Source organism: Trachinotus anak, unplaced genomic scaffold (genome assembly GCF_046630095.1).
Source record: "Trachinotus anak isolate AG129_WGS33_773 ecotype Australia unplaced genomic scaffold, CSIRO_AGI_Tana_v1 ptg000002l, whole genome shotgun sequence".
In the NCBI taxonomy this organism is placed as follows: domain Eukaryota; kingdom Metazoa; phylum Chordata; class Actinopteri; order Carangiformes; family Carangidae; genus Trachinotus; species Trachinotus anak.
The window spans coordinates 16428487-16440815 of record NW_027273853.1 but is presented as its reverse complement, the minus strand read 5'-3'; the positions used below and the strand labels follow the sequence as shown (position 1 = coordinate 16440815).

General features: G+C 41.8%; 2 protein-coding genes across 2 annotated transcripts; both read right to left on the bottom strand.

The window, feature by feature from the left end:
- Nucleotides 1–493: 493 nt before the first annotated feature.
- Nucleotides 494–4103, bottom strand: fam185a (family with sequence similarity 185 member A). The gene is made up of 8 exons (XM_071502130.1): nt 3577–4103; nt 3326–3435; nt 2888–2980; nt 2532–2670; nt 1525–1566; nt 1333–1428; nt 1072–1206; nt 494–951 (listed from the first exon to the last, which is right to left on the bottom strand). The coding sequence occupies exons 1-8, from the start codon at nt 4025–4027 to the stop codon at nt 839–841; spliced, it is 1179 nt and encodes a 392-aa protein (XP_071358231.1). The 5' UTR covers nt 4028–4103; the 3' UTR covers nt 494–838.
- A 1073-nt stretch (nt 4104–5176) lies between these two features.
- Nucleotides 5177–6532, bottom strand: LOC139635146 (fibroleukin-like). The gene has a single exon (XM_071502180.1). The coding sequence runs from the start codon at nt 6222–6224 to the stop codon at nt 5631–5633; it is 594 nt and encodes a 197-aa protein (XP_071358281.1). The 5' UTR covers nt 6225–6532; the 3' UTR covers nt 5177–5630.
- Nucleotides 6533–12329: the final 5797 nt, after the last annotated feature.

Here is a 12329-nt window from a genome sequence, read left to right as displayed (position 1 = left end):
TACAACCATTTTATTTATTTATGCTTATTAAATTAAAAAGATTTATTCTTCTATTTTACAATCTTGATATATCTTTTGTTCATATAACACTGTCTAATTTCTTTACACTTGATTTTATTTTCTACTGTACCCTAACTTTTATCAGGAAGTTAAAAGATTGTGTGGATCTGATACTCTATGATCTAAAGATCTATGAAGCTCCAGTGAGATGAAGTGCTTTAGCTGAAACAAGTACAGATCTTGTGCAGTTTATCAGCCCATTTGGGGCACTAATGTAAGGCTCTTTTGGCATGTGCAAAGAGGATTGTGGGATTGTTTTGAGATAAATATTCAGTGTTGAGATTAAAATTTCATAATTATCAGTTTTCATTCATTAGGATTCATTAATTCACAGCCATGATTTAGGGAAAACTATTTTGTAACTCATAAAATTTGACAGTACAAGAATCAAAGAGGTGAAGTGTCAAAGAGATCCCGTGCTATTGTCACAGTCTGAGATTTCTAATTCAATTTATAGTATTAACAGATCATACAGATGACATACAATAACCGGCAGCCAAAAGTAAACTTACAAAAAATCCGAACAACCTAACAGTCTCTTATAAAAGCAAGTTACAATGTATGCTTCCCACCCTCAGTGTATGTACAGTGATTTTTAACACATACAGAATATTTGTTCATACTATAGATGATACATAATTTCCTCATTGAAAGTACATATCCTGAGCAGAGAGTTAAATACTTCAGTGAGGTAAAGGTACATTCAGTCAGTAAATATCTTTCTCTGTCCCCAGTGCAGTGATGTGACATTATGAACAGAAATCCTGTCAGTCATAGCTCAGCTCCCCAGCTTCAGCGACTCAAACCAGCTTTGTGTCTTCAGTCTAACAGAGCCTCTGTCTGCCTGAGCTTTAACCCACTGTTCCTCTGGTGACGCTCCATTCAAATAACCTAAGAGAAATACAGGAGATACCCAGAGTATGTGAAGGAAAAAGAACATTGTGTGTTGATTTACTAGTTGGAAGGTTTTTTTTGCTGTGAAGTGTGATGTAATGAAAAATGTTGGCTTACCAGTAACTGTGGTTTGGCCTTGAGTTATGTTGCTCTCTGCTCCATGCAGAACCATCTCTGGGCTGATTTCTACTGACGCTCCACAGAGCTCCACCCCTGCTCTTAACGTGGATGGGACACGCACACACACCTCTCCTGCATAAGACAGAAGAATGAGGGATGAACTAAAAACAAGAATATATCTCAAATGATAGGACAGTACAGAGGAAAGACAGCAGTGGTTCGTAAGGTGAACACATTGCCCTTATACTGTGTGTTTACCTTCCTGACTGTGGAGTTTAGCACTGCCACTGTCTCCCACATAGACATCAATGCCTCCGCTGTGAGAGGAAACCTTCAGGAAACTATTTGAACCATCTGCAAAAGAAAAGCACAAGCCTCACGTGTTTTGTTTTTACCAGCCACTGATAGATACCATACGTAGGTCATTGTGTAATCAGTCAGTCTGCTTACCTATGACTGTATCTCCAGATACGTTCTTCACAGTGGCATTGCCTTTCAATCAATGAAAACACAGGGTCAATATTAACTAATGTAGGTAAATACAAAATAAAGAAGTAGTTAAGACTGGAAGACTGGAAAATTTGGCAAGGAAACAGCATCTGTCACAGACTGTACATATCCTAAACCTGAATCACCAAAGTTAACAAGATAAATGTTTCCATGTATTTTATGATGACAGGCTCATCTGTATCAGGAACAGATTAAAATTCTATGTGGATGACGCATTTTCTTCGCTTCACTTGGGGCTATTTGTCTTTGTTATCCAATCTCTACTTCCAACAATTACTCTTTTTACATCTTACCTGATTTATAGCTAGCCCAAAAACTAACAAGAAGCACAGAATTTGTGATAAATTGCAACAATAAACAAACTAACAATTGCAGTTAAATCTCTTATTGGATCAGAGCCCAGGTTCCTGACATACCAAAGTCCTGCATTACCAACTAAATTAACAATGCAGATGCGTCAACATGGCTCATGGACAGCGGAGGCTAACCCCAAATTCCTCCCAGCAGGAAAAAATGTATATAAATTATGTTTTTATTGGAAACAATTTTAAATGACTACACTCACACTGGTACACTTTTCTATATTTTTAATCTAAAAATAAGATTTTTAGGGTTCAGTAACAGACAACAATTACTTGTTAAGGTGGAGATTCTTTCTGTGTTCAGTATGTAAAGTCTTTAAAGTAACTCGTATAGTTGTCAAATTATTATTAGTGTGTAGAGTGAAAACTAGAAAATGTATAAATATGAAATATTAAATATTTACAGTACTTCCAAATTGAACGAGTGCGTTACTTGAGTGAATTTACTTAATTACTTTCTTCCACTGATTCAACCGCTCGTGAGTTTGGCTGCAGCACTAACCACACAAACAATTTAGATGAGAGTATACCGTGTTCTGTAGATGCTTCAGTATGGATGAATGATGGATGCTGCTGTTTGCTCACCATGCACGTGTCCCAGCTGTACTCTCCCAGAGCAGGAGGAGATGCAGCTGGACTCAGCATAGATGGCTTTGACCTTCAGAGGGCCGTGCTCTGTTGAAACACTCATCTTGGTGCCCTGGAGTTTCTTGACATCCACTGCCTGCAAACACACAACAGGTCACGTCACAGGGCTGTGGCCAGGTGATGTATGATTTAAACTTTTTTTTTTTTTTTTAGTTTTATCTCCATATCATTTAGTGAAACACAACTCAGCATTTTTAACACGTTTAGATAAATTCTGTATTCAGGCTGCTGCTGCCCCCTAATGTTTGCTGAGTGTGAGAACAAATACCAAGTAATAACACTGTCCTCCTTACACTGTCTCCACATGTCCTGATGTCCACATTGCCGTGGATAGTGCCCACACCTGTGACATGTCCTCCATTGGACTGCACCTCGACCTGATGACCCTGCGATACAACAAACAACAGTAAGAGGATCCGGAGCGGCAGGTAACTCTAGAAACCCCTGTGGGGGGGGTCCTAACCCTTGTGGATATTTTTTGTGATTTTTGTTATGCTGTCAAAGAAGCCACTGGTTTTGAAGCTATACTTTGTTCACACATTTCAGTCAATACTGACTCCAAGATGCTTTTTTGAAGTGTCTTTTTCAGAAATTGCCACTTTAAAAAGATGATATGTGATTTAATGGGTAATATGATAGTTGCATGATGTGGCAAAGAAATGCTTGTATCAGATACAGATGTCATCTCAGCTGCAATAAGCATTAGTTTATGTTGTCAAGCCACTACTTACCTTGACAGAGTGCAGCAGACAGTTGCCTCTCTCTGTTTGCACCTTGCAGATATCACACTCCATATTCTTCACTTCTACGTTGCCTTCTCCCCGAGTGGTAATGAAGAGATCTGACAAAAAAAAAAAAAAAAACACATACTGAAATTTTTCCTGGGCGCCTAAGGACAGTGAAATTACTTATATGACAGGTTCTGTGTGGCACTCTTTAACAACTCATTTAATTGCATCATCATTTCACAGGAGACACTCACTGCTTTTGATAGGTGCGGCCAGGTCGACCGACACGCCGCTGCTGACCCTCTCAGCGGAGATGAGCAGCTCTTTGCTCTGATCATCGTAGTGGACGCGCAAGTGATCCAGGTCGTGACCCTGCCGGTCGGCGTCTGCTCCGCGGACCGTGATGAAAGCTCGGTCCGCCTCGGGGAAGGCGTGCGGGTCCAGCGCACGGATGGAGATGCTGCAGGCCAGCTGTGCCCGCACCGTGCTGAAGGGGCTCACCGCCAGAGCCCACCGCTTCAGAGGCTGGTTTACCTCTGCAGGGGTTGCAGACTTCGCGGGGGCAGAACCGGAGAAGTGCCGTGAAGTGTGCATGGGGCACCGGGGGGTTATGAGAGTCCTGGGGCTGACTGCGAGGGACCGTCGGCGGAGAAGGCCGACACATCCCCGCAGACCGGATGAGCTCTGAATTAAAACAGCTGCCATTCAGTCGACATGGACTGTCCCAACGCCGGCAACGCTGTGGCACACTTACACAACAAACCCAGGCTTCCGGTATGAGTTTTCAAACTAAAAGCGACATCTACAACTTACAACTTGACTACAACTTGAGTAGTATGCTCTGCCCAGTGCTGGTATTAGTAAGTGCTCCAAAAATAAATAGATCGGTGCATGAAGAGTTCAAAGGAAGTGTGCAAACATGAAACAATAGGAAAAGAGAGAGAATAAGGTTCACTCAGACTCAAAGCAGACATTGCTGAAATGCTGTTATTTTATTAGCAATAGTTGAATAGATTTGTTAAGAATGAAATTTGGTGTTGATACCAATTTTTTATTTCCATCATGGCCATAATTTATACCTTTAATAGCATGTTCATGTAGTTGTTTGCTAGTGTAAATATATAGTTAACTATTTAGGCATAAATGATTTGATTTTCAATCTGAAGTTCCATGGTTTATTTTCTGTAATGAAAACATTTTCAAGGTAATTTTATATCATCATATAGAGCTGCTGGTCCTGTTAGCCCCACAATCCTGCCCTGCTTTGTGTATGTGTACTGTTTTTCTGATCTGAATCCTCAGCTTAGCTAAAGCAGAGCCCCCTGTCAGGCCCTTATTACATTTGTTGATATTGTGTTTTAAAAGTGCATATTCCCAAACACATTTTTAATTTATTAAGCAAAACTTCTGGTATACTAAAAGTCTGGAGATTTTTACATCCAAGAAATCTAGCGGGGCAGAAAGCTCCAGTGTATTGAAAGTATTGAAACCCATTAATCGAGTGATCTTTTAATCTTTTTTTTTTTAATTCTTTTGCTTTTATTGTTAAGGAAAAATGTTGTACTTCCGGTCTCAGTCATCGTAGTTATCTTGACAGACCGGATGTACACTCTTGTATAAACGTTATATCGCCCCCTTCTGGTTTTGTGCAGTCAGGAGGTCTTATTTAAACAACTTGCACAGGACCCAATTCTTAGCGCAAAGGATGTAGGGAATTTGAGTCCAGCACCATCTTCACTGACTGAGTGTTTCTATGATGTAAATCCGACAGGCCTCATGTCTAAAAGGAACCTGTGATAATCACATTGGGTCTATTGGTTATTTTGTACTTTACAAAACACAAACGAATGAAAATCATTTATGTAAATCCATTTTATTTATCTTAACAAAACTAACTTAATTATAAAATATTTCAAACAGCTTCAATCAAGCATCAACTGGCCTTCCAGTACTGTAACAAAAAATATCACCCTGTTGCTACAAACCAGTCAGATTCATTTTCTATCTCCGTAGAAAAATAACTCTTCACAAGAGGATTTCTCTCTCTCACTGAACAAAAAAAGGAAAATAACAGCCTTATGATATATTAATGTTAAGGTTATTTAAAAAAATAAGAGAGATACTATGTAATAACCATAACCTATGTAACTATGCACATCCTCAGTTATTGTCATTAACCTGTAAACAAACCAGTAGGCTATTGCAAAATGAGCCACCACAAGGCGGCAGCGTTGTGTTAGTGATGTACAATACCTGTGTATAATAGGCTTTATTAAAACTGTAAAACATGTCCTGGCAGAGTCACAGCTCATGGCGCAAAGCCTTTCGGTCTGATCATCATCCTGACAGTTTTAAAAGACCGTCTGTCACTGGTGGGGTAATACTCTGTCGATATGTTGTGCCACGTCCCCCAGAAAATCCCATCCCGGACACCTGTGTACTTCCCCACGTAGTATCTCCCGTTCAGGTTTGCAGCCATGCAGGCGTCAAACCACCAGCCGGAGCTGTAGTAGGCCCCGCAGTTCCCGGATGGGTAGCGGTCGTTGTCCCTGTCCGGGGTGGTGAACGGCCTGTTGTTGTGATCGTAACTTTTGCTGAAGCGGAGAGCATCACCTGCGGTGCCAGAGTAGCCCCCCACTGTCAGCCTGTAGCGCAGACGCTCACTCGCCACCTTGAACTGCTCGTACTCCGCATACTCCATCACCCCGTCGAAGTCCCCCAGTTCCACCCGCAGCACCATGTCCCTGTCCCGGGTCAGCAGGTGGATCATATTGTTACCCAGCCAAAACTCTCCGTGCACCTCCCCGAATCCCGATCGGTACTCATCCCAGGTGCGGTTGAAGCTTACGCTGCCGTCCTGCCGACGCTGCAGGAGGGTCCATCCTCCACCGCCCACCTCCATGTCACAGAAGACTTTGAAGGTTTTGCTGCGGATGTCGGGGGTCACCAGATACACCCCGCTTTGTGTTCCTCCTCGGAGAAGGTGGTCTGAGCAGTCTCTCTTCACTGTGGTGACTGCAGATGAGGGGAATTAGAAGAAAGAATTATAATTTTGTTTTTGTCTCAAAATCCTTTAAAAGAAAAATAGCTCTTCTTCACTGAGGAAATGAGCTAACTACAGTCCTGACTCTGCCCATATGGTGTAGGTGAAATGATCACTGCAGCTGGGATGTAGCCTAACCGTGAAATGTGTCGGGTGAGGTCATAGGTGCATCAGGTCAGTGCAGAACTACTTTTCCACCATAAAAGATTAAGTGTTTTTGAAGCCTTTCTAGATGTGCCTCCGCAGTAGATACAGATATTGAATTTTAAATTAAAACAAGCAAGTGGAAAATTTCAAATGTGTGAAATAACGTTTTATGTTTTAGTTTTCAATCTTTTCCTATGTTTGTTTGAGAATTAAAACATAAGTATAGAGTGACCTGTATCTGTTTCTGCATAATTAGCAGGCTGTTAGTTGTTAAATTAATTAATATGCAGTGTTTGAACTTTAGGTGTTAAACTCAATAATCCATAGGATTCATTTGATACTAGATTATTAACTTTTTTACAATGTTAGTCTATGCATACTTGTGGTTTTATCCCTAATCACCACACACACATTATGCACAAGTATACAAATAGTACAAAGATGATCTCGCACACCACATAATTATATATATCCACATAATTATATTGTCATATTTCTTAAATGAGGATCATTAAAGATTACACATGGGCCTCTTAAAATTCCTTCAGCTCAGGTCATACCTATTTTCTTTTTGTTCAGCGAGAAATGCAATTATAAGGCACTCAAATACTAATGCACAACCCGCTCTTCCTTTTCAGGCTACAATTCATTTGTATTTATCTATTTTGTGCAGTGTGATGCAGTGTTAATACATAAAGCAAGATTAAATTATTGTAAATGGTGGTTCAAATCAATATTATTTGCAAAAACTTGATCAAGCACTGAGATGGTATGAAATAATATATCTTGCCTTTAGATGATATCCGTGTGGGTAGTTTGTGGTCAGGCCTGCTGCCTCCCTGGTTGTACTCAGGGTGCTCTTTTGGACGCCTGTCCAGTGATGGTCCATTTGGACTCAGGCTGTTATTGAGGAAAGTAGCCACCTGGTTGATTTTCACACGCAACTCACGTGTACTGGGAGTGGAAGACTCAGCAGCTGGGGGCTTGGGGCCAGAGGTGGCAGGGTTTGCTGACCTGAAGTCACGGCTGAGCGTGGATGTAGTTTGGGCACTGGGGGAAGGGTCTGGAATCATCATTTTGCCTGGATCTGGAGTTTGTATGGGGGCTGGCTCCTCCACATTGTGAAGTATCTGCGCTTGTAAACTGGTATTAGTATTAGAAGTTAGATTTAGCTTTACGGATCCTGGAGCGGTGCTAGGGATAACACTTGGGAGGATCCCACGGATGATTTTGTTTGGTCTTGTTGTCATTGGGATCGATGTTGGTTGACCGGCTGTTTGTGGCCTCAGATCAGACGCAATCCTGCTGCTCGGGCTCATCGTGAAGCCTTTGGGGAGAGTGTGAAGGAGAGTCTTCAGGCTGCTGGAAGTCTTTGGACCCAGAGTGACAGCAGCGTGTTTTACGGGCCCAGATGTAGGTGGTATGTCAGTTTGAGAATTTTGAATGTAATCTGAAGTAGTCCTGCTGATATGAGGATGATCTAAATCTGCTTTGGTCCTTGGGATTGGCTTTAGTTGCACTGCTGGTTTTAGCCTTTGAACAGATGTTGCTCCTGGCTTGAGAGTGGGACTAGTTGGTGGTCTATGCCCAGAAGGGGGGCTTGATTTGGATGTTTTGTTGGATTCTGCCTCAGGGATTTCATCAGGCACTGATTTTGGGTTAAGATTAGGCATTTGGCCAGGCCAAGGTGTTCTAAGGCCCTGATTTGTTTGTGGTGCTTGGCCAGGTTTAGGCTTCACATTTGGTTTAGTCTTTTGGCCTGTGGTGGGTTCTGGATGTTTTTGGTAAGGTTTAGTTATGTGGCCAGGTTTAGGGTTTTGGTTAAGAATAAGAATATTCTGGTTTGGTTTAGGCTTTTGATCGGGAGGCGTATTAATGTGATCAAGTGTAAGCTTTTGTCCAGGTGTTAAGTCTTGGTTAGATTTAGGCTCAGGAGAAGTACTTTCATCAGAATTTTCCATTAATTCTGTCACAGACCTTTGGCTAGGTTTTGGTGTGATGCTGCTGATTTCACTTTTAGATTCTTTAACAGATGTGAAATATTGGTTTGGTTCAGACCTTTGATCAGGTTTTGTTTTTTCTTCACTCTTTGGCTTTTTCTCAGGTTTTTGCTTTTGGTCAGGTTTGTTGGTTTTAAGAGGACGATGCAGCTTTTTCTTGGGTTTCAAGTTCTGATTAGCAATTGTGATTTCAACAGATTCAGGCTCTTGGGCAATCAGAGGATCTTTATCAGAACCGGTTGTGTTTACGGTTGCAGGTCTTTGATGAGATGTAGGTCTCTGGACAGGAGTTACAGACTTCTGATGAGATTTTGGCTTTTGATCAAATAAACTGTTTTGATTGGATGTATGGTCTTGGACATGTTTAGTAATTGGTTTGGTTTTCAGATTTTGATCAGTAGTTAAATTATCAGGTGACACTCTCTGGTCAGGTTTTGGAATTTGGACTTGTTGATGGTCTTTGCCAGGTTTGGGTTTCTGGTCAGCTGTGAGTTTCTGGTGGAAAGGCTTTTGCTTTTGATTGTGTTTTGTTTGTTTATGGACATTCTTTGGAGTTTTTAGCTTTTTGTCTGCCTCAGGCTTAATTCCAGTTTTGTGCTTTTCACCAGGCTTTGCTCCTTGGCTTGGTTGAGGTTTCACGGCCGTCTTAGCATTTGAGCTGATATTTGTTTTAGCTGTCCAATGGCTGCCATCTGCAACTCCTGGGAATTTACTTGTGTATAAATTCTGAATGGCAGTTGTGGTGGTTGTAGTTGCTGAAGCTGCGCTAAATTGACCCTGGAAGTCTGTCCCCAGTCTCGGAGTAGTTGTAGAGGTGAACCGACTAGTGGCACTGGTTATCTGTTGTCCGGGGCCACCTAATGAGCTTATTGTGGCTGTTGCTGGCCTACTAGTGGCCTTAAAGCCTGCCTCTGCATCGGGACGTGAGTGACCAGAGATGCCAGCGACTTCGTCTGCGCTTTGGGTTGGTAGTCCATCAGCAGCTATCGTCATCCCTTGATTGACATCTGTGAACAAATGTGAACTGGACAAAGGAGGAGACGTAAAGATTGTAGCTTCATTTGAGTCCATGGTGTCATGTCTTGGAGCTAAACTAATGGTAGACTGAGGAGTCAGGCTGATTGAAACAAAGTCTGTCCTTTCACTTGCTTTGTTGGATGCTAATTCTCCATCACTGTCTCTCTGTTCACTCTGAACCATTTTTTCTCCTTCTGTTTTGATCTCCTCGCCTGTCTCCCTGTCCTCTTGCCCCCCCTTCCCCTCTTTTATAGTCTTCTCTTTTTCTGCATGCCTGATGTTTTCAGTCTGTTTTGGATTCTCATTATTTCGCTCCACTTTTACTCCCTTTTCTATTTTCTTTTTCCTGTTGTCCTCGTGCTGCTCTTGCTCCTTATTTGTATGCTCATGATGATCCTCAAACATCTTTTTTCCATCACTGCCCCTGTCTTCTTCAGTTCGGGTCTTTTTGTCTGTTTCCTTTGTTTCATCTCGCCACACGTGATGGTCACTTTCTTCTGTTTTATCCTTATTTTTTATATAAGTGGTTGTCTCTCTTTCTTTTCCATTCTCCAACTTATCATCTCGATCTCCCTTTGAATCCCATTTTCTATCTTTTTCTTTATTCCTTTCTGTCTCTGTCTCTCTGTTATTTTTTTCAACAACCTTCTTTCTCGTCATATCCACTATTCTCTCATTTCCACCAGAAGTTGGCTTCTCTGCCTGCCCCAATTTGTCCTTTCCTTTTGCCCCCTCTGTCTGAGTTTGTCCATCTTTTTCAGCCACTTCTTTTAAGGTTTCTGCTTTCTCATGTTCTTTTATGACCCCTTTATCGCTCTCTCTTTCTGCTTCACATTTCTTTCTCCCTCTCTCTTCCAAAATTGTTCCCTTTTCTGAATCAGTGTCGTCATCTCTTTCTATAGTCTTTTCAACTTTAACCCTGTCTGTTTCGCACTCCTGTCTAGAATCTTTCAGTCTCTCAGGATTTCTCTCATTCAGCCAGTTACTCTCATCCTCATGTCCATCTGTACCTTCACTCAGCTTCACATGCTCTCTTTCTCCTTGCCTTCCACACTCTCTCTCAGTTTGGCTTACTGTACAATCTGCACACATCTTCCTCAGTTGATCCACATTGTCCTTCAGATTCTGCAGATCCTTCATGATTTTCTCCAGCTCTCCAAGCTGCTTTGGCAAATGAACAGTCAGTGGTGGCAGACTGAATAGGTAGGGGCATGTGTTCTCATCCTGCCCCTCTCTGCACAGCTCCTCAATCTGCAAAGTTGCAGCGCAGGGGCCAAATCCCTTAACCCCCAGGAGGTCTTCTTCACCAAAGTCTGCTGTGGTCCAAGAGAGATTCAAGAAGGCCAGTAAGGTCCCGCATACGTACAGTGCTGTTAACCTCATCGCGTCCTGAGAGTAAAGAGTGAAAGGAGAGACAGAGGAGAGTGTAAAAAAGATCCACCTCAGTTTGTGAGGCACAGTGACAGTGAAAGGAGGAGGTAAGGTGGGAGGGAGAAGTGGAGGGAGGGGGAACTGATAGAGCTGCTTAGTGGAAAGCAGGTCTGTGAGAGAAATTAGGAGTGAGACACTTTTAGAGGGAGACAGGTGAAAAAAAAGAAAGAGTAAGAGGAGGATTGTGAGGATGTACCCCTCAGTAGGTGGTGTCTGAGATAGTAGATGATAAGCATGACGCATTAGGGAATGGTCAAATATTTCTACTCCGTAATATAAGCAGAATTAGTCATAACACTTAGAAATCAGTCACGAAAAAACATGAACTGTGAGAGCTACAGAAAGCATGTGTCTTCTTGTAATCCTATTATTAAATTCCAATTTATCCACCTCCGAATCACATCATGTAATGAAGACCATTTGTAATGCATTCTCTCTCCATGTTGTAATGATAAGTATATCATGGTCCCCAATATGCATATGTGTCACAGTTGCTTTGGCAGGCACTTCCCAAGCTTCCTGTCAGTGAATCCTCAAACATGTGAAGGACAGATGCGACAGGTCAAAATATGCATTTGATATAAATAAAATATTTGACGACTGGGCCAGAGCCAAGAGTTTGTTCCTCAGATTTGTAAGGACATATTTCATTGTACTGTAAGCTGTATGGTTAAGTTCAGATTCTGAGCAAGGGAAGTCAGGAATGTCAGATTTATCCGAGAAGGTTGCTTGATTCAAATGCAGTTCCAGGGGAGAGAAATTTCTCATGTGCTATTGACTTTATTTAGACAGTACTAATCCTTGACAAGTGTAGTGAATCAGTGAGGCAATCTCTGGGTGGAGAGGCTAATCTCACTGTGTACAGACTGTGCGTTCATCTAAGATTGGAGCTTTTAGCTAAGTCATTGTGTCCACATATAGTCAGAAAAAAAAGAAAGAGAGAAAACACAGTCACATGAACTAAATGAGGCATCTGCTTCGCAGGGAGTTTAGATAATGAGGCTTTAGTTTCTCAGACCCAGGGTGTAAATGTCAGTCCCACCACAGGATATGAGATATGAGTGATAGCATGCAATGCCTGTGTTTGATGTTTCTGAAAATTGCCCATTTTTAATGCTTGTTAGACCACTTAAATTGTCTTATTTTTAGACTGTGATGAAACTTGACCCCTGTGTATTTTTGTCTCTCTCACTGGATGGTTGCTCTGACTGCACGAAGCTGGAGAGATTTCTCAGCTGTTCTTTAATAATGACAAAGGAAACCATTTGTTTAGTGAGAGCACTGTGGGAAACATCGCGTTTGAAATGAAAAACGAGTTCAGGTGGAAGAAAAAGGCTCAATATAGGTCATGCCTACATCTTGTAACAGC